General features: G+C 43.0%; 1 protein-coding gene across 2 annotated transcripts in view; it reads left to right on the top strand.

Annotated features, from left to right (window-relative positions):
* The window catches only part of AUTS2 (activator of transcription and developmental regulator AUTS2), a gene marked incomplete at its 5' end in the record, with an annotated part of 806,697 nt that overhangs the window by 347,407 nt on the left and 438,824 nt on the right, over positions 1-20,466 (top strand). For both annotated transcript variants that reach the window (XM_082493211.1, XM_082493210.1), the window contains one exon: positions 14,754-14,855. In XM_082493211.1, the coding sequence (XP_082349337.1) occupies positions 14,754-14,855 (102 nt within the window). The remainder of the gene's footprint in view (positions 1-14,753; positions 14,856-20,466) is intronic.

Below are 20,466 nucleotides of genomic sequence, written 5' to 3'. Positions count from 1 at the left end.
GTGGGTCTCTTACCCTACGTGGCTGCAATACAGACGTTTCTTGGTGCAGCGTGAAATCCTCACTGAACACCCCCAGATGAATCCGAGAGGCAGGGTCCTGCAGTTGCCTCCTTCCCTAAACCTATGTTTTGTCAAGACTTTTCTTCTGTGTTTATTGGTTTAGCCTTGCAATTCAATGTTTACATAAATGACATGATTAAAAGCAAAACAGGAACCTGGACAGAATGTGGTTCCTGTTAAAATTGTTCCTTGCGAACTTAACCCTTTTGAAAACCAGACACTTACTGAGCTGCCTACATGTTTAATGAACAGCAAGCATGCTATTCAAGTGTTTGAATTTATTCCCAAAGGTATTTATTTACAGGGTTCATTCATACAGTAGCTAGGTGATGGCAACAAACACTGAATAACATCAGCCTTTTGCCATGCCCTGGGAGCAATGAGACTGCCTTGCCTTGGCTTAATTTAAATCATAACCTGCCAAATTGGTGAAGACCTGCAGAAAATTCATCAGTAGTTCTGAGCTGCATATCTGATTAGGGAACACATGAATTAGGTGGCTCGGTGTCTGTGGCGCAAAGGTTTTTTTATAGCGACTAGTTTTTGCATGGGTACAGCTTTGATGAATACTACCCTATGTTCTTATCACAAATGAGCAAAGGAAATATAAATTAGAAGCTCATAAATATAGGATTCTCGTTGCCTTTGAAGAACTTCATTTCACTACGGTTTGCATGCGAGGGCTTTCGTTGCTTTCAAAACCTGAATTTGTTTTTGGCTAGACTGTAAGTAATGTGTAAGGCAAAACATTACAAGTAGGTGTCCTTTATCTAAAGGAGATAAAAAGGGACGTGAGAACTGTGAGGGGTTAATTCATATGTTCTAAATGAAAATGGAATTAGAAAATGAATTCCCTTCTAACATCTCTACTCAGCGTGCAGATCAAAGCCATCATAGGAGTAAATTTATGTCTGATAGTGTGGACGGTTTCAATGCACACTGGCGAAATATCATGCTGATTGCTGATTGAAAACAGTTGTTAATTCTCTACTTCACTAAATTCAGAGTGGAAAAACTTTCCTTAATAAAGAACAGATTGAAGAGAACCAAGACCTTACTGTGTGGAAATTAATGGCAGATGCATATACTGGTAGTTAAAATGTTTCATTAGATGTTAATGTCTTGCTGTGTTTTTAATTGTTCAGAAATTAGCCTCTAGAATATTAAAACCATCTGTTTGTTATCATGATGAAACAGAATACTTAAATAGTTATTAATTTTGTGGGCTTTTTTTTTCCTTGTCTGCAAAACTTTGATCTGTTGAGATTTCAGTGGATGCTGGATGCAAAAGCGAAAAACAATTTTAAAACACCTTGGTGCCCCAAATATCGGCATTCGCTGCCTGCCACCCATATTTTGCATGCCTGCTTTATTTCACAAATTATTATTCACCAAGGAGAAGTTGACGTTTTTTAGTGCATAGGAGGAGTGTGCTGATGCTTGCTGAGCCTGTATAATGGTTGATTTAAACTGTAATATGGTGTGTTTTCACATGCTGATACTTAATTTTTAAGTCTTGTGGGTCATTTTAAAGCCCAACTATTTCAAAGCATAGAAGGGGTTCCACGTAGATCCATCAGCACAGGGGTTTGTCTTCCTTCATTTCCAATTATCTACAACTATTTTAAATTTTTTTTAGGATTGCGTTTTGGGGGAGTTGTGGGGTTTTGGGGGGTTTGTTTGTGTTACTTTTTTTTTATCATGTAGATGAACAGTAATGGGCTTCTTTCAGGTCCCGATTCAGGTAAATATTCCTCTTTGTCAGAATAGATGTCAAATATATTCCCAGCGCGTAACAGTGAAGATATGCTTATATTTTTCCTCACCTGAGATGAATTTAACTAAGTGCTTAAGTGCTGTCTTGTGGGGAGGCCGTAACATGTATGTTTTATACACAGCTCTCCATTGTGAAGAGCAGAATTTATAATACATTTTGTACTGCTTGTTATATGTGACTTAAGTGTGAAAATTTATTCAGTAAGTCTAAACATTACTTAGAGAGCCATTAACATATCTTTCCAAGTGATTTTTGACCTTTTCCTGAATAAGCACTTTACAAGTTATTAAATGCCAGAATAAGGATTAATTCAAGGAAGCATAATTTGATAGTAGTCCTGTGTTATAGGTTTTTAGTAATCCTGTGTTACAGTTTTTTTGCACTTATCTTAAAACAATAATAAAACTCCACTTACCTAGCATATGACTATATTTTCAAGACAGGTAAGTTTAGTGCGATTTTAAAGCATATGAAAGAGAAGTTAAATTGTGGTTTTTATCTGTATGAGGTACAGAAATTGTCTGTAAAGTAATTCTAGACAACCAGTTCCCTAAATGGATTCTATGTCCCTTGAAGTCAGTGGAGGTGTTCTTCTTGATTTCAGTGCGAACCAGCTCGTGCCCTGATTCCTTACCTCTCTGTTGAGGCTGCCAACACAGGGGCTAATAATACTAACTGGCAGAATGATTTTCTGGAAATGACACTGGTTTTGGACTTGGACTGAGGCGACCAGCTCATCAAATCTATCAAACATTAAATCAGCTGTGGTTACTGTTGACAAGGGACAGACTCCAAGATGTACCAGGAGATTTTTTGACATTTGCAAATAGGACGACTCATTATTTCAGTTGGCAAAGTAGTCCAAGGTGAAAGCACAGTCCTGCAATATATTTTACATTATTTCTCAGGACGAGAGAGGAAGAGAGGTAAGCAGAAAAAAGATTATCCAAAACTAATGTAGAGCAAAGCCAAAAAACCACCAACAAGCTGGTACTGTTAGGAGTTTGAAGGCATTCTGAATTTTTCAAACCATTTTCAAAACTTTTCAAATAAGAGCTGCAGCTCTTATTATGTTAGTCCAGGGCAAAAATTCAACAAGATTTAAGACATGAAGTCAAACTGTGGTTTAAGGATGTAATTCTTCAGCGTTTCTTTTCCCGGTAGTGCCTGAGTCCTTGCCCACCCCTTCCCACCATCACCGCCTCCATCGTGCCGAACTGAAGAACTGGTCTGAGTTAGAGGCAATCTGGGAAACAAAGAAGCAAAAAAATAACTTGGTCATTTCTAACCTGGCTCAGTTTCCCTGCAAACCCCGGCGTTATCTGCAGCCGTACAACCGGGGCTGTACAGCCCGGGAGTCTCAGAGGCCTGGGGAAAAGCTGCCTGGAGCAGGTGGGTAACAGCAGGGTGGGGCTCCTTGAGCAGAAGGAATGCTGTGAAACGACGGCCGCAGGTACACGAAAATTGTGACTGGTTAGTGCCAAAGAGGTCGGCGTTACAGAGCAGCACCCAGGACTGCTGGCAACCTGTGCGCAGTCTGAAAGATCTTATTTTGTTCAAAGAGCTTCCCTCCAAAGAGGGTGGAGCGTGTAACACAAAGGTTCCTCTAAGTGGCAACTTGCCATCTATCAGAAGCTAATCCAGATTTAAACAACTTAAACAACGGTTCCTCCCTTTGCTTTTCTCCTGAGTTATTTGTGATGACTAGCTTCTCTTCATCTCTAAACTCATCTCCACATCAATGACAGCTGCTAATGAATTCAGAGGGTTCGTTCCCTTCCCTTCTGTGCTTCTTCAAATAGATTTTCATTGCCAGATACTTCAGCTCCCCTTTCCTGCTAACAAATTGGTACTGAGGTATATTATTATGACTTTTGCTTCCATCATTCAAGCAAGGGGAAAATACAATATGTATAGACGTGAGTTATATGTCAAAATGCTTTTACTCCCCTTCCCCCCCTTCCCTTCACATTATTAAATTATAGAGAAATACTATCATAATAGCCTCTTGGCCAAGTCACAGAGAGCAGAGTTATGGTTCCCTTGATAAATTGCAAAACATTATTAAGTTTTGCTCTCTGGACTGAGAGTATTGGCATAAAAGGACATCAACCACAGTCATATTGGTCTTGATTGCTGCTTAATTGCTGCTTGTTTGTGTTAGAGATCATGTGGTTTGATTGATCTTGCCCAGCTTTTGTCATTATAGTTACAACTTCCTAGTTTTCTCCTTGTACAGAGACCACAGGATGACTTTTAAATCTTGAATTATTTATATGGCTGGCCAGTTAAACGGCTTAAAATAGTATTATATTTTTAAGCCAATAGCTCAACCTTCAAATCATTATTTATGCAACCAAGTTATTAAATATTTATTCTGGGCTTATATCGAACTATGAAATAACAGAGGTCTTTTAAGTAAACAGTGGCAAACATCTTGAGGTCCATCCGTGAATACTGATATTTCCTCCTTCAAGACTTTTATTTACTTCTGTAATGTTAACTGGGTGTCAGGTTAGTGGTCTACACTGAGGGGAAAAAGGATGACGGTAGCCATGACTTAATTCAAGCGAGCAAGTACTGTTACTCTAGTCTTTTTCAGGCTCAGTTCATGGAGCTGCTTCACATCCTTCCCAAACACATCCTGTTCCCACAAGGTCTCATCCCATCTTGCACCTCCCCTGCACACAAGGATCGACCATCTTGTGGACTTCAAACAAATGAAATTCTGCAGAAACTGCCTTGGTTTTATGTTTCCCCTCATTAAAACAGATGGAGGCTCTTTAGCCGAATTTGCAGAGAGCTGTAGAGCTGCGGTGCTGTTAAGTTTTTCGACCTGGCCTGTTTGCTTTATATTCCATCATGTGATTCATTTTCTCTTCTTAGATACTTAAGTATTCTTTCAGTAAGTTATACATTTCGAAGTCAACCAGAGGCCAAGCAGAGTCCTTAGGGAGTTGGATGTCAGACACTTCAGGCTAAACAGGACAATATTTCTGTTCTTCTCTCCCTTTACCGGCGATTCAGAGTAAAGGTAGGGTGTTAGCCTCCGCTTTCCTGCCTCACCTGACCTTTCCTGTACAGCAGAAGTGAGAACTCCTCGGAGGTCCAGGGCAGATATTGGGACAGAGTCCCTGAGGCCACAGGCTCATGTCACCACTGAAGCAGGAGCTGGTAATGGTCTACCAAGAAGGATCTGAAAAGTCCTTGTTGCCAAGTGCTCTGAAATAGGCTATTCCTACCCAGAACGTTGGGGTGAAACTGCCAGCTTGGTTCTCCATTTTTGTTTTGTTTTTTTTTTTTTTTTTAATGAGCAAGCCTAAATGGCTTCCACCTAGTCCCTGGTGGAAAATGTCGCAGTGAAGATGCTCACACTGCTCTTTGGAGGGTATTCCCAGGGCTTGGCAGGGGGTGTGCATCTGTATGCCCATGGAACTTAAAATCTCGCTTGGGGACATACAAAGCAGAAGTAAAACATGTAGATGGTGTAAATGGTCATCACTCGGCTGAATAGCACGTGGGACTTGTGCCATATACAGATCAGAATGCAGATGGATGTATATCCGTGCGGACAAGGGTGATACACGTGTTCCAGGCAGGAATAGGCACTAAAGCAGCTGTGTTTCCGAGGTGTCTTTTAGCAGTACAAAGGGTAGTTTCCCTGACACAGAGCCCAGGGAGAGCCCTGGAAATCCAGGGTGGGCTACAAACAAGCTCAGCAGTGGGACTGAGTAAACGCTGGGAGGGGCAGATGGATCCCACCGTGACTGCCGGTGCTGGGGCTGCCCCCCAGCAGAGCGGCCAGACCCCCGCTCCTTACCCCTCTCTGCTGCGGCGGCCGGTGCTGTGGAACCTGCCTGGGGAGATTGATTGGTACAATGGAGTGCTTTGCAAGGTGTAATTTTAAAGGCCGTATTTCTCACTGTGCAGCCATCAAAATGCAAAGGGTCAGAAGCAGCCTATATTTTTTTGCAATTCAGCTTTTAAAGTGTGCTGAAATACGCTTCATTTGTTGCAATTGCCAACAGCTTGCTGTTTCATACCACTCTTAACAGGAGCTGGGGAACGGAGCAAGTCTGTTACACTTTATATGTTGTATAATGTATGTATGATTCTGGGGTGTGATGAGTTTATGCCAAATTTATCTTTGATTTCTGTATAAACAGCCCAGAAAAAAATGATGGGCTGCATTCTCTGTGTAACTTAGATAAAATAGAGCTGCAGAGCTACTTCAGAGTACCTTCTGTGAGCTATATAACTAAGGTTGCCCGAGCATATAATGAAGGAGAAGAGGACCTGGAAATAAATGCCCGCTCTCTTTATCCCCCACCCCCGCCTCGGCAAGGACGCTGTTTATTCTTAGCCTATGTCGCTTCTGCTGTTGCTACTGTGAGCAGAACGCCATCGCTTGGTGTTTCTGTAATAACAATGCTAAATAGCCAAGTTCTCCCCAGGAGAAGAGGGGTGTAGCTCTGGTTCTTTCAGTAGATCTCCCCCGTTGAAGGCGGTAGAGGATGAGTTCCTCTCCTCCAATGCATTGAGCGAGCGCAGCAGCAGACTCTGGATCAGCTCACGGGCAGCAGGAAATGACCATCAGTGCTTTAGAATAAGTAAGTTAAAGACACCCTTGTTTTGTATCATAGAGCTAATTAGGTAATTGGTTATAGTTCCATGTTCAAGTTCTATTAGATTTAGATTTTTTTGTCAACAGGAAATTGCAAAAATATATATGTGTTTATTCTTGGTTTTCATAAAAAGAATTTTTGAACAGAAAAATTATTCTGAGTAGAGACAGGAAGGAAACAAAAGACAAAATCTTGTCTTCGTTGGTCTACTTCACTTTTACCATGCAGGTATGCAAAATAAAGCTTCCTAATCTGATAGGGATGTCAGATCCCAGGATGATGGCACGTAGGCCCTGATCTTCAGCAGCTGACAGTTTCTTGCAGCATGTGCTTTGGTTGTTTTAAGATTAAATATCAAGACATACACAGATAGCCTCTCCTCATGTTTTATTGTATCTCTTAGGTAACAAGATTTTTCTTCCCTGGTGTGAAAAATGTCTTTGTATTAATACTGTTCAGACTCCACACACGGTGTGAATTCTTTTTCCATATTTACTGCCTGAACTTGTGTACTGTAAATATTCTTCCTTCTCATTATCTCACCTCTGATTTGCTTTCCTTGTCCCGCTCATCTGTTTAGCTAGTCAGGCAGACATCGTGGTGGCAAGCATGGCTTTGTTAGAAATGCAGTGTATGGGTCTTGCTCCAGATCCACAGCTGCCGTGTTGAACCATCTTTAAAGCTTTGGGTGACATGTAAGTGCTGTATAAGTAGTATTTGTCTAACTTATGTCAGTAGGAAGATAGATTTAAATGAAAGTATTTAAATGACAGCTGTTAATCATGATTTAAATCACAAGTAACAAGCCTTGATTTATATTGGTTTTTTTCTTGCTATGCAGTTCTCCTTTTCTTTGTTTTCATACAGCCAGATTTGTTCTCAGTCATTGATAAAATATGTTTTCTTTGCCATCAAATATTCAGTCCTACATGAAATCTGGTGCTGCTCTTTTCTGACTGATGGGAGACAGTTGACGTGTGTGTTTGCCTGGGTAAGGCAGGGACTGGCTCCTTAGGGTACGTTTGTGCAGTACGTACAAAGTGGATGTTACTGCTGTGCCTGTGGGTCCAAGTGGCACAGACAAGGCTGCTCAGTGCTGTTGTGATGTATGTGTGTCAAAGCTGAGCTGACCAGAAAAGTTAAAGATGTTTTCTTGTTTATTCTAGATAGAATTGAAAAAGCAGCTCCCTTTAACTGAACAACGTTTAACTCATCACCCTTTAATCCACTGATGTTATACTTCTGGTTTCCGTACTCAATTATTCTGGTTTTTAAAATCAATTACACTTCAGAATGAATTGTCATGTTTTGAAATCACAGTTAACAGATTTTAAGGGAAAAATGTGTTTCTTTTAAGAGCAAAAAGATGCTACAATATATTTTTTAATTCACTGATGATTTTCCACCCTGGTAAGTGGGTGGGGGTTAATGGGAGCTGTACCTAACCTTTTTGGCCCTAAGAGCACATTAAAACCAGTCTCCTCAGAGCATGTGGTAATGTTCGTGTTAGAAAAAAATAAATAAATGGGTAAAACCATTCAGGGAGTTGGGAGTTGGTTGGGTCAGCTCCACAGCTGGGTGCTGGAGGTGCTCCCAATGCTGAACCACGCATCAGCTTCAGAGGCATCTGATGCTAAAGAGGCTTCAGTGGTCCATCCCTTCCCCGTCACCCCACCTCACACCAGCGTATGGTGATACCCACCGCTCTGGCTCCCTCCCCAGACCTATGGCTCACACACCATTGCTGGGAGGTATGAGGATGCAGCCCAACAGGGTGCTGAGGAGCACCCCGTGACCTTCCCTCTCTCTGACCCTTCGGCACGAGAGTAGGAACAAGCTCTCCCACCACCCCCGGCACCTTCCCTCCCACTTGTGTGGTGTGAGTCAAGCTCCTCCTGTGTGCCAAACCCTAAAGAAACAGCGATGAATTCATGATAATTCATGCTGAGGTAGTCCAGCCTGTTAACTAGGACCTCACTGGATTCAGCTGGGCTTTGTTTTTTCTCACAGGCTGAACTGGCCATTGCTTCCTGGCCTTCGGCCACTTGGAGCAGCCCGCAGTCATCAGCAACTGCCTGATTTGCCGGTGCTTCTGCCTAGATTCATGTGTGCAGCATTTGGGAAAAGTACGCGACTGCCAGTAGCGACAAAAATTCACATTTTCAGAGGCTAGCTTGAGCCTGGGCTGCTGGGAAAAGCCCAGAGAGCATGTGGAGGCAAGCTCTGTGTGTATGAAGGAGCAGGTAGAGATGTCTTTGTACTGTGTAGGGCTGTCGCCCTGGTCACAATAAACTACTGTCATGGGTTTGGGACTGGGCTGTAGCAGTTCAGGCTTTCTGCAGTCAGCAGGCATTGCTAACAGAGCATGTATGAGCCTGTTCACCAGCTGATCTGAGCTAGAGAATATATTCACCCAGGTAGGAGCTGGATCAGAAGAGTTTTGGACTGTCTTGCCCTTGCAAAAGCTGTATAACTGAAGGATGACAGGCAGAACTGAAAGCCTAAAATTGCTCTCCCCGCAGCAGGGTTGTGCCATCCCTTGGGGAGCAGGTGTCCTCTTCCTCTAGGACTCGGGTAGAAGCTCAGCGTGCTGGCTGCGCTATAATAGGGAGAAGTGTTAGTATTCATAACTTTAAAGTATAATGTAGTGAAATAATCCTTTAATTCCATATGGTGTGGAAACTGAGGCGCCTCGAAACTATACCATAGATTTACTGCTGCCAAATGGTACAGGGTTTTAAATTAAAATATATTAAAAAAAAAAAGAGCTTGGAAGAGCCGCATTAGGGTGTTTTTGACATGATATATAAGCTCTGTGAAAAAGGCTTTTGCTAAATTCTCAGTAGGTTTATTTATTTTGCTTTTTGTTACTTGCTAACCAGGCACCGCTACTATGGAATTATCTAAAGTGGCTTAGGGATCCTGCAAAGCAAACTGCAGTCCTGAGAGGATGATGCTCCCTGTAGTCTGGGGCTCAGCTGCCTTTTCATCCTCCCTTATGCCTCTTAACATGATCGACTATCTCTGTCCTTCATTCTTTTTCTTCCTGAGACAACAGGCAACAGAGAGCTATGTTGTTACAGGTTATCCTTAGGAGTGTTTTATGGCTTATGCCCCCATCCTTTAATTTCACAGAAATTTCTGACTAACATAGTGACTATAGCTCTATTCCTGTCGATCTGTCCTACTCCCAAGCCTGTATATTTAGGTCTACTGTGCCCTTTAACTTTGAATGGCAGAAGGAAGCAGAGCAGAGAACTACTTTCCCTGCACACAGCTGAATATTCAGTTTGCATTTTTGCTGTCACAAAACAGGGTTGAATATTTCCCTGGTGCAAAAATAGTTCCATTAGATTTCATGTCACCTGAAAAGCTCTCCATGCCCTAAAAGAGGAGTTGCTTTTAGTGCCTACAATTGCAGCAGTTTTACGTTGATGTTTTTGCATCTTTTTTGGTTTATTCATAATCTTGGCAGTTTCTGGCCAGTGTCTTTGTGACCTTTAGGCCTGAGCTAGTCTCTGTCATTTTTTCTTCATCAAATGGTCACTGTTAGGGTTGCATACCTTATGCCTCTCCTCCTCATCCCCTCCCAGTGCTCTCTGTAACCCTCTCACTGTGTGTCCCTCGTGGCAGCTCCAGCTCCACATCTATTTTGCGTTACTCTGTAGTAAGCAAGCAGTAAGTAATACATCTGAAGTTTTTTGGCTCAGGTAATGAGCAGCCGAGTGCCCTTCCCCAGACCGTGGTGTGGTGAGCGTACCTTGCCCTAAGGGCCAACCCCCACCCAGCCGCTCCCTCACACTCCCCCACCTCAACAGGGCAGGGGGGGAAAAAGAGATGACAAAGCTTGTGAGGTGAGATAAAGACAGGGAGATCACCAGTTACTGTTGTGGGCCAAACAGCCTTGACCTAGGGAAAACTCATTTCATTTCTTGCCAATTAAAATAGATTTGGATAGCGCAAAACAAAACAAAAATTGAAACTGCACCTTCCCACCCTGCTCACCCTCACTCTGTTACTCCTCCGTGTCCCCCCCAAGTGGCGCTGAGAGTGGCAGTCTGTCTGTGGCGGCTCCTCTCTGCCGCTCCTTCCCCTGCTCCAGCGCCTGTCCCTCCCACGGGGGACAATTCCTTGAGGAAAAGTCTGGAGCTCTCCAGGGGCCACGGTTCCTTCAGAGAATATCCACCCGCTCCACCGGGAGCCTGAGGGGAGTCTCTCCACGGGCCCTGGCGTGCCGCCTCCCGCCTTCCCCCCTCACCCGGCTCTTGGCAGGGCGCACTCCCGCTTGTTTCCCTCCTCACTCCTCAGTGCTCTGGCGTTTTTGGCTTCTCTTAAATACGCTTTCGGAGCCGTGCCACGGGCTGCAGTGAGGGCTCAGCTGTGCTGTGGTGGGGCAATCGCAGAACCAGCAGGAACCATCTGGCCCGGGCGGGGCAGCGCCCGCCTCTCCTCACCGGGCCTCCTGCAGCCCCACTGCCCAAGGCTTCATCGGCTCCTCTCTGTACAAAAGGGAAGCATGAAAACCCAGGTGAGTACGTGTGTTTTCAGGGCTTTTTTGGTTGGTTTTCTTGTGATACATTTTGGCAGTGGAGCCACCTCACCGTCAGAAATCATCATTGCTACCCCAGTAGCCCCCAGAGCAGTGAGTGGGATTATCAAGGCCTGCAGTGTGCGATGTACTCTGCAGTCACCCACTGGGAAACTGTTCCTGCTAAAAAACCCCTTTAAATAGACCAATTTTGGAGAACAGGGAAGACCTGTTGTTATTCTCACTTTTGGGGAGGGAATTGTGTGTGGCGAAGAATCAGAAGTAAAACCCACTGCTGAGTCCCAGCCCAGCGCTTCAGCCAGCAGTGTCCTTCCAGATCATTTTTTTTTTTTCCTTTTCCGTTCTTACTTTTAACATACGTGTAGTTACCTAGTTATCTGGTTCTGCTTGACTTTGAGTGTCCTCCAATAGATTTAAAGGCATTGCAAAATAATGCTTGTAGTGCGATAAAAGATTTCCAGAACTACAACGTGATGGTGCTAGGAATGACCAAAAACTCCCAGAAAAGTTTTGGAGACGTGGGTGTGCACCAGGGTCCCGGCCCCGTGCCATTCAGCCTGGGCAAACAGGTTCAGGTCGCTGATTATCACTTTTTTCGCACGTACCCACTCTCTCGCTGTCGGGGAATCCTTGAGGCTGTGCAAGTTCACTGGGAGTCCGCAACACACTGCATTTTTAGGGTTTTATGCTTTCAATCTAGACACTGTCTGTATTGTGAGACCTTTTAGATGGATCCCTGCATGGATAAATTCACTCCCTCTGTACAGTGAAAGCATGGAGTCGAATGCGCTTTTTGCGAACCCTTCTTCGTTCCTCACTTGGTGCAAATTAGAAGAGTAACGGCTGTGTTAATGTGGGAAGGTCCTCAGTGAGACACTTGAGTAGACATCATGGGAGTTTCATGCTGGCTTTGCTTTTTGCGTGGGGTACCCTGACAGGAATGATACAGGAACAAGAGTTGTCAATGTTGCACTTCAGATTTTTTCCAAGGACAATTGCATTTTCATGGGGAAGCTGATTTTAGGGTTCCCATGTGCCCCAGAGTAATGTACCAAATGCGTGCAGTGTAACTAAAGATCCAGTCTTTTATTTGCAAGCCTTTTTTAGCAGCGCTGTTATTTCAACATCGTTTTAATTTTAAGTGGTTGAATCTGTGCGAGTGGATCGAAATGAACCATTGCCTGTCCACGTTAAGTGTTCTCATGTGCATTTGTGTGTAACTTTAGGTTCTCGAAAGAAGACAATGGGCACATTTCCATGCTTTATTTTTTTAATTTAGCACAGATTGATGGGTTTTGGAATAAAATGTAAACCCTCAACAGTTTGGCACATGGAGAAACTCAACTTGGAAAAAAAGAAAGGAAAATATGGAAAGCTTATAAATCTTAACTTGGACTTACTTCTGAGTTTGCTGTCTAGTCTATGTAGTTCACTTTGTTCCTACAGAGTTTCAGGCTCAGATGTCTTGGTCATGTTCTCTTATTCCTTGGAAATTGTGTCTAGAAAAATGACACCTGCTGGGTTTTTCTTCTCTGTAAAGAGCTGGAATTTGCAATGTAGAAGTGTAAAAATTATGCCGTAATGATTAGTTAGCAAATAACTAATGTATGAAAATTGTGTACAAGGTAAATTGAGGTTCTAAAAATAAAATTTGAGACTGGAAAAAATTCTTCAGGCCCCAGTTACAATAAGAGTTTTTCCATCATTGAGCGGATGTTGACAGAAGACTGTCAGGGAAACTTGATCCATTTTCCTTTGGCTTGTTAAATTTTAAACCTGGGACCATAAACTTACAGTACACAGTGGTCCCAGATAAGATCTGTGAGTTATATATGAAGTATAAGACTTCTTGAATTCATTATCCTCCCCTCCCCCTCCAAAATAATCTAACGAGATCTATTAGATCTGACTGATAATCCATTCCATTTGAAATAAAAATCTTTTCACTTGAGAATTTCTGGCTGAGCTGTGGAATATTTAGTTTATTCATTAAATTTTAAGTGTTTGACAAATAGCTGTAGATCTTAACGTTACATTTTCTTTGAGCTGAGAGTACACCTGTGCCATTTTTTTGCGGTTGTGCGCATGCATTGCAACTCAATTGTGTGTCTGAGCCCGTGGTTTTAGGTACTTTCTCCTTTCTTTCTTTTGACTGAGAGAGAGCACCCAAAACTGTCTTTTGCTAATCAGAGGAATAAGGGATGAAGGAAAGCAGCACACACATACTGAACTTGCAGCTGAGATTTGCTCCTGTAGTAGTAGGGAGAAACTGATGATAACCATTAAGGTGCGGATGCTTCGTGCATTCCTTCAGTGAACCTGGGAGAGGTGAGCAGTGTATATGGGTATGAATGTGTATCTGGGAAATAGAGCAGAAATGTATGTCTTGTGTGCCTGCGCCTGTAAAAGAGAATGTGTGTGAATTTTTGTGTGTGCTCGTGCAGCGTGTTTCTGGGAGAACTGGAAAAAAAATGAGGAGAGAGAGAAGAAAGGGGTGGGAAAAGGGTGGTGCAGAGTTCATGGAGAAGGAACTTTTGGTCTCCAGTCATGTAATGGTGATGAGTGTGATTGTTTCTGTACAGTCTGAATAGAAATTACTATTAATATAATAATTAGAATAAGTGAGGAGGAGTTGTTTGGTATTTGTTACATGAAGACTGATAAGTGTACTAGGTGTCTCATAAAATACTTTATTAGGTACCTTGCCAAGTAGTTTCTCTGCATTTACCTCTGCTGCCAGTATTTACATATGTGATTTTAAGTCTACATTTCTGAAATTGACATTTTACCAGTATTAACCTCAGGAGTAACGAGTCTTCGCAGAAACTCAGTTTCAAACAAAGCATCAACAAGGCTAAAACAAAATTTTAATCCACTCAAGCAAAATATAGGGAAAGATATATTAAAACAAAGACATACTTTTCAGCATTGCAGTAGATGTAGTTCATATCTTCCTCTTGCTGTATATATGTTTATGTGCTTGTGGACATGTGTGTAATGTACGTATATGGTAAATGTTCATTTCGGTATGCTGCTGTTTTGACACATTGACCTGCACAGTCCACAGCTAAGAGAAAGCAGATGTGTTCTCAATCATATTGAAAATATAGTTTGTCACTTTTTTGTATTTTTTTATTTATTACAATGCCAGTAAAGTTCATTAAAGCTGGTTTGAAAGGCAAAAACAGTCTGATGCCTATTAAGTAGATCATGTTGCTTTATGAATATTGAGGTTAGTCATTGAGGTTAGTATCAGGCAATGTTGTTGGGGGCTATTCCAGCAAAAAGCCTCCCTGGAGTGATGGCTGTTCCTTCCCTTGGGAAGATTTCCATTGATTCTGGATCCTCAATATTCTACTGCTGTAATGAGGGAGGGATTGATGCTGCACGTGCTGCAATGTGATGGTAACTTTAAAAACTGCATCTGTGGCATAAATAATTTGAGAAGTCTAGAAGGTCCCAAAATGAAGGTCTTAAACTGTGATTTCCTTGGGACATGAACGTTGCCTTCTTCTACCTGCAGGGTCTTGGCCCGCATGCGAGCTGTTGTGCGCACAAGCTTGCTTGGTTCTCTGCATTCGTGGTCTCGCTGCGATGCTGCCTTGGCGCCAAGGCTGCACCGTGCCAGTGGCAGTGCTGCAAGCACCACGTAAATGCTGTGCAGATGTGGGGTTGGCTTAAAGGGGAACTTACATGAACCAGGCTAAACTCTTGCTCTCTTTGTTTTTTCTCTTTCCTGCAGCTCAAGCCAGGTCAAAACAGTTGCCGAGACAGTGACAGTGAAAGCGCCAGTGGGGAATCGAAAGGGTTCCGTCGAAGTAGCTCTCGGGAAAGACTCAGTGACGTAAGTAAAACTCCTGCAGCCAAATAGTGCTCTGATTAACCCCTGGTGTAGTTTTCTGAGGGGTGTAATTCATAACAGGATTTAGTTTCTGGGATGGTTTGTTGCTAAAATCTCCTTCCCTTTAGGGGGTTGGAAGAGGTAACTTAGGTCTCCTGCCCCAGTTCAGTAAACTGCTTAAAGTTTGGTACAATGTCTGTCTATGTGAAAACACTTGTCCATTTTGAAATAGTTGAAGGCCGTTTAATGAAGTTAAAATACTCTGCATAGTTGAGAAGTGAGATGGCCTCTTTTTACCCCATGTGGGGAAGGAAAAGAATGTATTTCTTTGGGCTAAATACTGTCTTCTTGAAAAGTGTTATGAGTGTCTAGAGAGACTCAGCTAACTTATATATAATGAACTGATATAACATGGCCAACAATAGCATAAGCTCTGCCTTTATTGCTCTACCTAAACTGCTGTGGAAGGTCCTAAGATGGCAGCTCTGCAGAGAATGTTTTTCTCTATTGAAGAATGCTGGCCATTCACTGAATGACACGCATGAGTTATTTGGACATATGAATGACTACAGAAATCTTTCTGTTGCTGCAATTAGATTATTATTTATTATGTGTACCATCACAATCCTTGAGTGTTTTATTCATGGCTCTGGGTCCTCTGCGCTACATGCTTTACAACACAGAATATAAAGACAGGCCTGTCCTAAAAGAGTATCTAAATTGGGGATTTTGTAGGTCAGATCCTCAGCTGGTAAAAGCATGGATAGCTACATCAGTCAGACCAATTTGTATCAGCTAGCAATCTGGCCCTACTCTTAACTAACCCACATTTTGGAAATGGGGATTTTATTGATAGCATGTCCATGTAGATTTGGATGACAGATACCAGATGGTGTCCTCTATAGGCCAATCCAATAAAACTGAATTGAGCAGACATTAAAAGAAATACCTTTGTAAAGGATACATTTCATTGTGCAAACTTAAGCCTGAAAGTACAGGGCTAGTAATTTTTGCTGAATTGTACGTATCATTGGAACAGCTGCCTGATTTTTTTTTTTTCTATGAAGGTGTGAAATTTGTAGCACTCTCTTTCCTCATCCCTTTGTCGCATCGTTTTAGAGGTCCGTTCGTCCCCCAGAGCCAACCTTTACAGGTACATTCAGCTAGACGCTTCAGAGCCTGCCCTTCATAGCTGTCAGGTGAGGTCAATCTCAGGGCTGTAAGATATCTTTGGAGGAGAGTGAAACCAGAGGAGATAGTAAGTAAATGCTCTGTACAGGTAGCAGCGGATGGCAGCTGACCGCCAGGCTGACACTGTTGCCATCCTAGCTTGCTCTGAGCCCTGTGGCAGCTGAGAAGTCACTGCAATGAACTTCACAATTACACAGTACCTTCCAGCAAAAAATTTCACAGCTCCTTACAAACATAGTTTTAATTTAGCCTTGTCATTCCCTTGCAATGTACTGAGTGGAGAGCTCTGAGGCTTATTTGAGCTTCCCAGCAGTTCATATCGTTGCAGCGCCAGACCTGGCAGTGAGAGCAGAGTCCTGCTTCCCCTTCCACCAATCAAATACAGCTTTTCTCTGATGTTTTTACAATACTTTCCCATTATAGAATCATAGAATAGTTTGGGTTGGAAGGGAGCTTTAAAGATCATTTAGTCCCAGCCCCCTGCAATGAGCAGGGACATCTTCAACTAGATCAGGTTGGTCAGAGCCCAGTCCAACCTGGCCTTGAATGTTTCTATCTACTGCCTTTCCGGGCAGTCTGTTCCAGTGTTTCACCACCCTCATTGTAAAATATTTCTTCTTTATATCTAGTCTAAATACTATCTCTTTTGGTTTAAAGCTATTACCTCTTGTCTTATTGCAACAGGCCTTCTAAAGAGTTTGTCCTCATCTTCCCTGTAGGCTCCCCTTAAGTAGTGGAAGGGGCTCTAAGGTCTCCCTGGAGTCTTCTCTTCTCCACGCTGAACAACCCCAACTCTCTCAGCCTGTCATCACAGCAGAGGGGCTCCAGCCTTCGGATCATCTTTGTGGCCTCCTCTGGCCCCACTCCAACAGGTCCATGTCCTCCTTATGTTGGGCCCCCCAAGCTGGAGGCAGCACTGCAGGAGGGTCTCCCCAGAGTGGAGCAGAGGGGCAGAATCCCCCCCCTCGCCCTGCTGGCCACGCTGCTGGGGATGCAGCCCAGGATGCGGTTGGCTTTCTGGGCTGCTAGCGCACATTGCCAGCTCACATCCAACTTTTTGTCCACCAATATCCCCAAGCCCTTTTCCACAGAGCTGCTCTCCATTCTTTCATCCCCCAGCCTGTGTTGATACCGGGGCTTGCCCCAACCCAGGTGCAGGGCTCTGCACTTGGTCTTGTTGAACCTCATGAGGTTCACATGGGCCCACTTCTCCAGCCTGTTCCAGGTCCCTCTGGATGGCATCCCATCCCTCAGGCGTGTCAACTGCACCAGTCAGCTTAGTGTCATCTTCGTCTTGAAACTATGGTGAACTAATAGGAAGCGAGGAGCAAATATAACTTCCGTGGTGCACCTGAGAGAGGTCATAGGGATTCACAGGTTGCTCAAAAGGAATGTTATGTAAATATATGTGAAAATGTATATTTTAAAATGTTATACATAGTTTATGTTTTGTTTAATAAGTAAGTTCCTTTGTGCTTTGATAATTCGTTGCAATACAAGCATGTCTCTGTGGTCTGGTGTTGCCAGTTCAGCTGAGATTTCAAAATCATGCGTGAGAGAACTCTCATCTTGCCTGTGTGGTGGCCTTTCCCAGACTATTTCAGTTAAGAGAAGTAAATACACATCTGCATTTCTCTATCTCCCAAACACTCCATGTTTTTAAACGACAGGGCCTTACAAAGTGGTAGTGATGCTTCCACTTCCAGCTACAGATGAGCACACCTTGAACTGTCCTCTTACGCACAAAGATGCATCAAGCGCTTAATAACGTTATTTTAAAGAATATCTTTAAAGGAGTGAGTTTCCTAATGATATCTACCAATTACTGTCCAGAAAAAAACTACTGACTTAAAGAGTAAGTTTTCTCTGAAGATCCTTTTCTGTTTTTACAACTGTTTTCTCAGAAAAAATATGCAAAAAGTTGTGTACTCAACAGAAGATAGAATAAAAATATAAAATATTGCAGGCAGATTAACCCTGAAGTCAGAAAGCAAATTTTGGACGTGAAATATAATGGATCTCCACCGGTGTAGCCCGACAGCGTTGTAAGATTAAGCATGGCTACTGCGTGGAAATATGTGTAATGAAAGAAGTGCATATACTCTAGGTAGATGATCAATTTTCAAATCCCTAGTTGTGAGTAAGCTGTTGAAACAGAAATGTTAGCTTCATGAGCTTTAATGTGGAGCCTAAGTGATAGCTTAGTGACAGATGCAGAATGAGGGAGATAGTATAATGAATATCCAGTTGCAAACTGACATGTCAGTGGCTTCATTCCCTCTCCTGTCAGATATCTTTCAACTCTGCATATTGTAAATGTACCTACAATCCTTGGATAACACAGATTGATGCAAAGTGTGTTTACAAGGGATGGCTCCTTTCCAGGCTAATGAGATCCAAGCAGGTAATTTGCAGCATTTGCGAGAGAGGTGGTCAAAAATGAAAAGAAGATAATTCAATGAAAAGACCATGTTAAACAGGAGACTTTTCTCATAATGAGGCTTGAAATAGCATCAGACAGTAGGAAGAGGAATATCCTATGTTCTTGTCAGATGCAATGCAGTGAGACTGATTTCCATCAGCTCTTTTCTTTGTCCTCATCTTGCACATATGTATACACACACACACCCCCCTCTGTGAGAGAACATAATTAGCAGAGAACTTGACCTCTGCTAGATTAGGGATAATGATTGCTCGAATGCTCCATTGCAAGCATTTGACAGTGCCCTAATACATCTCCCCATTTTAATTTCATAAACCCATTTCTCTCTGCCTTTCTCCCCTATATAGTATTTTTGGAATGACAACTTGTTTTTTCCTTTATGGGCAAAGGTAGCTCCAGGGGCCTAAAAGAGAAATTGGAGAGCTGCTCCTCCTTTATATATAGGGTGCTGTAGTCAGTTTAATCTCATCAAAATCTTGCCAGTAGTAGAATTCATTTTGTTGAGATTTTGCTTGGAGACAAGATGGCAGCGCTTTCTCTTTTCCTCGGCTTGGAGCTCAGTCAACTTGTTTTTCTTATCTTTCTGTATTATTCATTTTTAATTGAGTCTTCCCACTTTGGAATACACGGGGTACGTTTTAGCCATGTTTTACAAGGCAGCCAGGAGATCACTTGAGGAAAACTTGAGAATCACAGCTAACCTGGATGGTAAACACACAGATTATTCAGAGGTTCAGCCACCTCTTTGCTAATCAAAAACAAATCAAAAAACCTGATTTCTTTGGTGCACATTCCTAAATTCTTGTTCTACCACAGAACTGAAGCTCCCACCTGGCTGTATATCATTCCTAGTCTTGTTAAAATCTGATGTCTGTGAAACGACCCTTGCTCGTGGTTTCGGTAATGACGATGCAGTGGCAGTGCAAGCCCGCACTGACGGGAGAGGGCTGACAAGCTGCTTTGGGTACCCTCAGCCCTGCCTGCTGCTTCTGGTGCTGGTTGCAGGCTTGCAGCAAGGGGATGAACAGTAAAAGCTTCTCACATGTGGTCATCGGCTGGGAGACAGCACAGGTCTTCCACTCTTCCTGCACAACAGAATTGTGGACCGCCTGGCCTCTGCTTGCTTTTTCTGAACAAGGAATCACAAGCTGGGAGAAATAGTTGGCACCTTTCTGTCTGGAATATTGTACCAGTTCTAGAATAGGGAGTGGGACAGGAATCTTTCCATTTGTCCCCTACATTAAAGGTCTCATCTTGGGCTCTCATCAAAGCTGACACACTCTTTCATGAGCGCTTCCCTTTCCCCGGTGCTTTGTAGCTGTGTGCTCCTACTGCATTGTGTACTTTGTGCTTGAGAATAGGTTACAGTGAGGTATCGCTGAGGAGTAAGTCCTGCCTTGCCTGCCAGGTCTCTTGCTGTCTGCTGCGGGAAGAAATGTGTCTACACCCCCAGCAGTGTCATCCTGTGGACAGCTCACAGTTTCAGCCTCAAATATGGGATATTTTCAATTCTCTGTTTCCCGTTTCTCCCACCTGTGTACTGAGCCCAAAGAAAGACAAATTGAGGAATGGTCTTTGGGTTATGCGGTCTGAAAACCTTAGTACTTCTCCAGAATATCTCCAGTAATCTTGGCTGTATCCAAAGTGGAATAACACCAGCAAAGAGCTCTCTGTGTGTGTGTGCCAGAAGCTGATCAGCTGCAGTGGCTGCTTCTTTGTGTGTGTGTGTGTATGTGAGGGTGTGTATGTGTGTGTTTGTGTGTCTAAGGTTGGGTGCTTAAATGCTTTGTTGCATTATGTTAATTCCTCGGCAGTGCAATCAAATTCATGTCGTAATTAAAGCTGTCAGTTGGAAGGCAAGCCAATCGCCAAGAAAACACAGCATAACAAATGAAGTGAAATGATTCTGCGTGTAGCTATACAATGCTTCGCCAGGCATGAAATTAAATAAGTAATTTGATGTTGACATCAGAAATTGAA

This window comes from Vanellus vanellus, assembly GCF_965231255.1.
Source record: "Vanellus vanellus genome assembly, chromosome: 19".
NCBI classification, from domain to species: Eukaryota; Metazoa; Chordata; class Aves; order Charadriiformes; family Charadriidae; genus Vanellus; species Vanellus vanellus.
The sequence above is the reverse complement of the archived record's forward strand: the minus strand, read 5'-3'. Positions and strand labels throughout refer to the sequence as shown.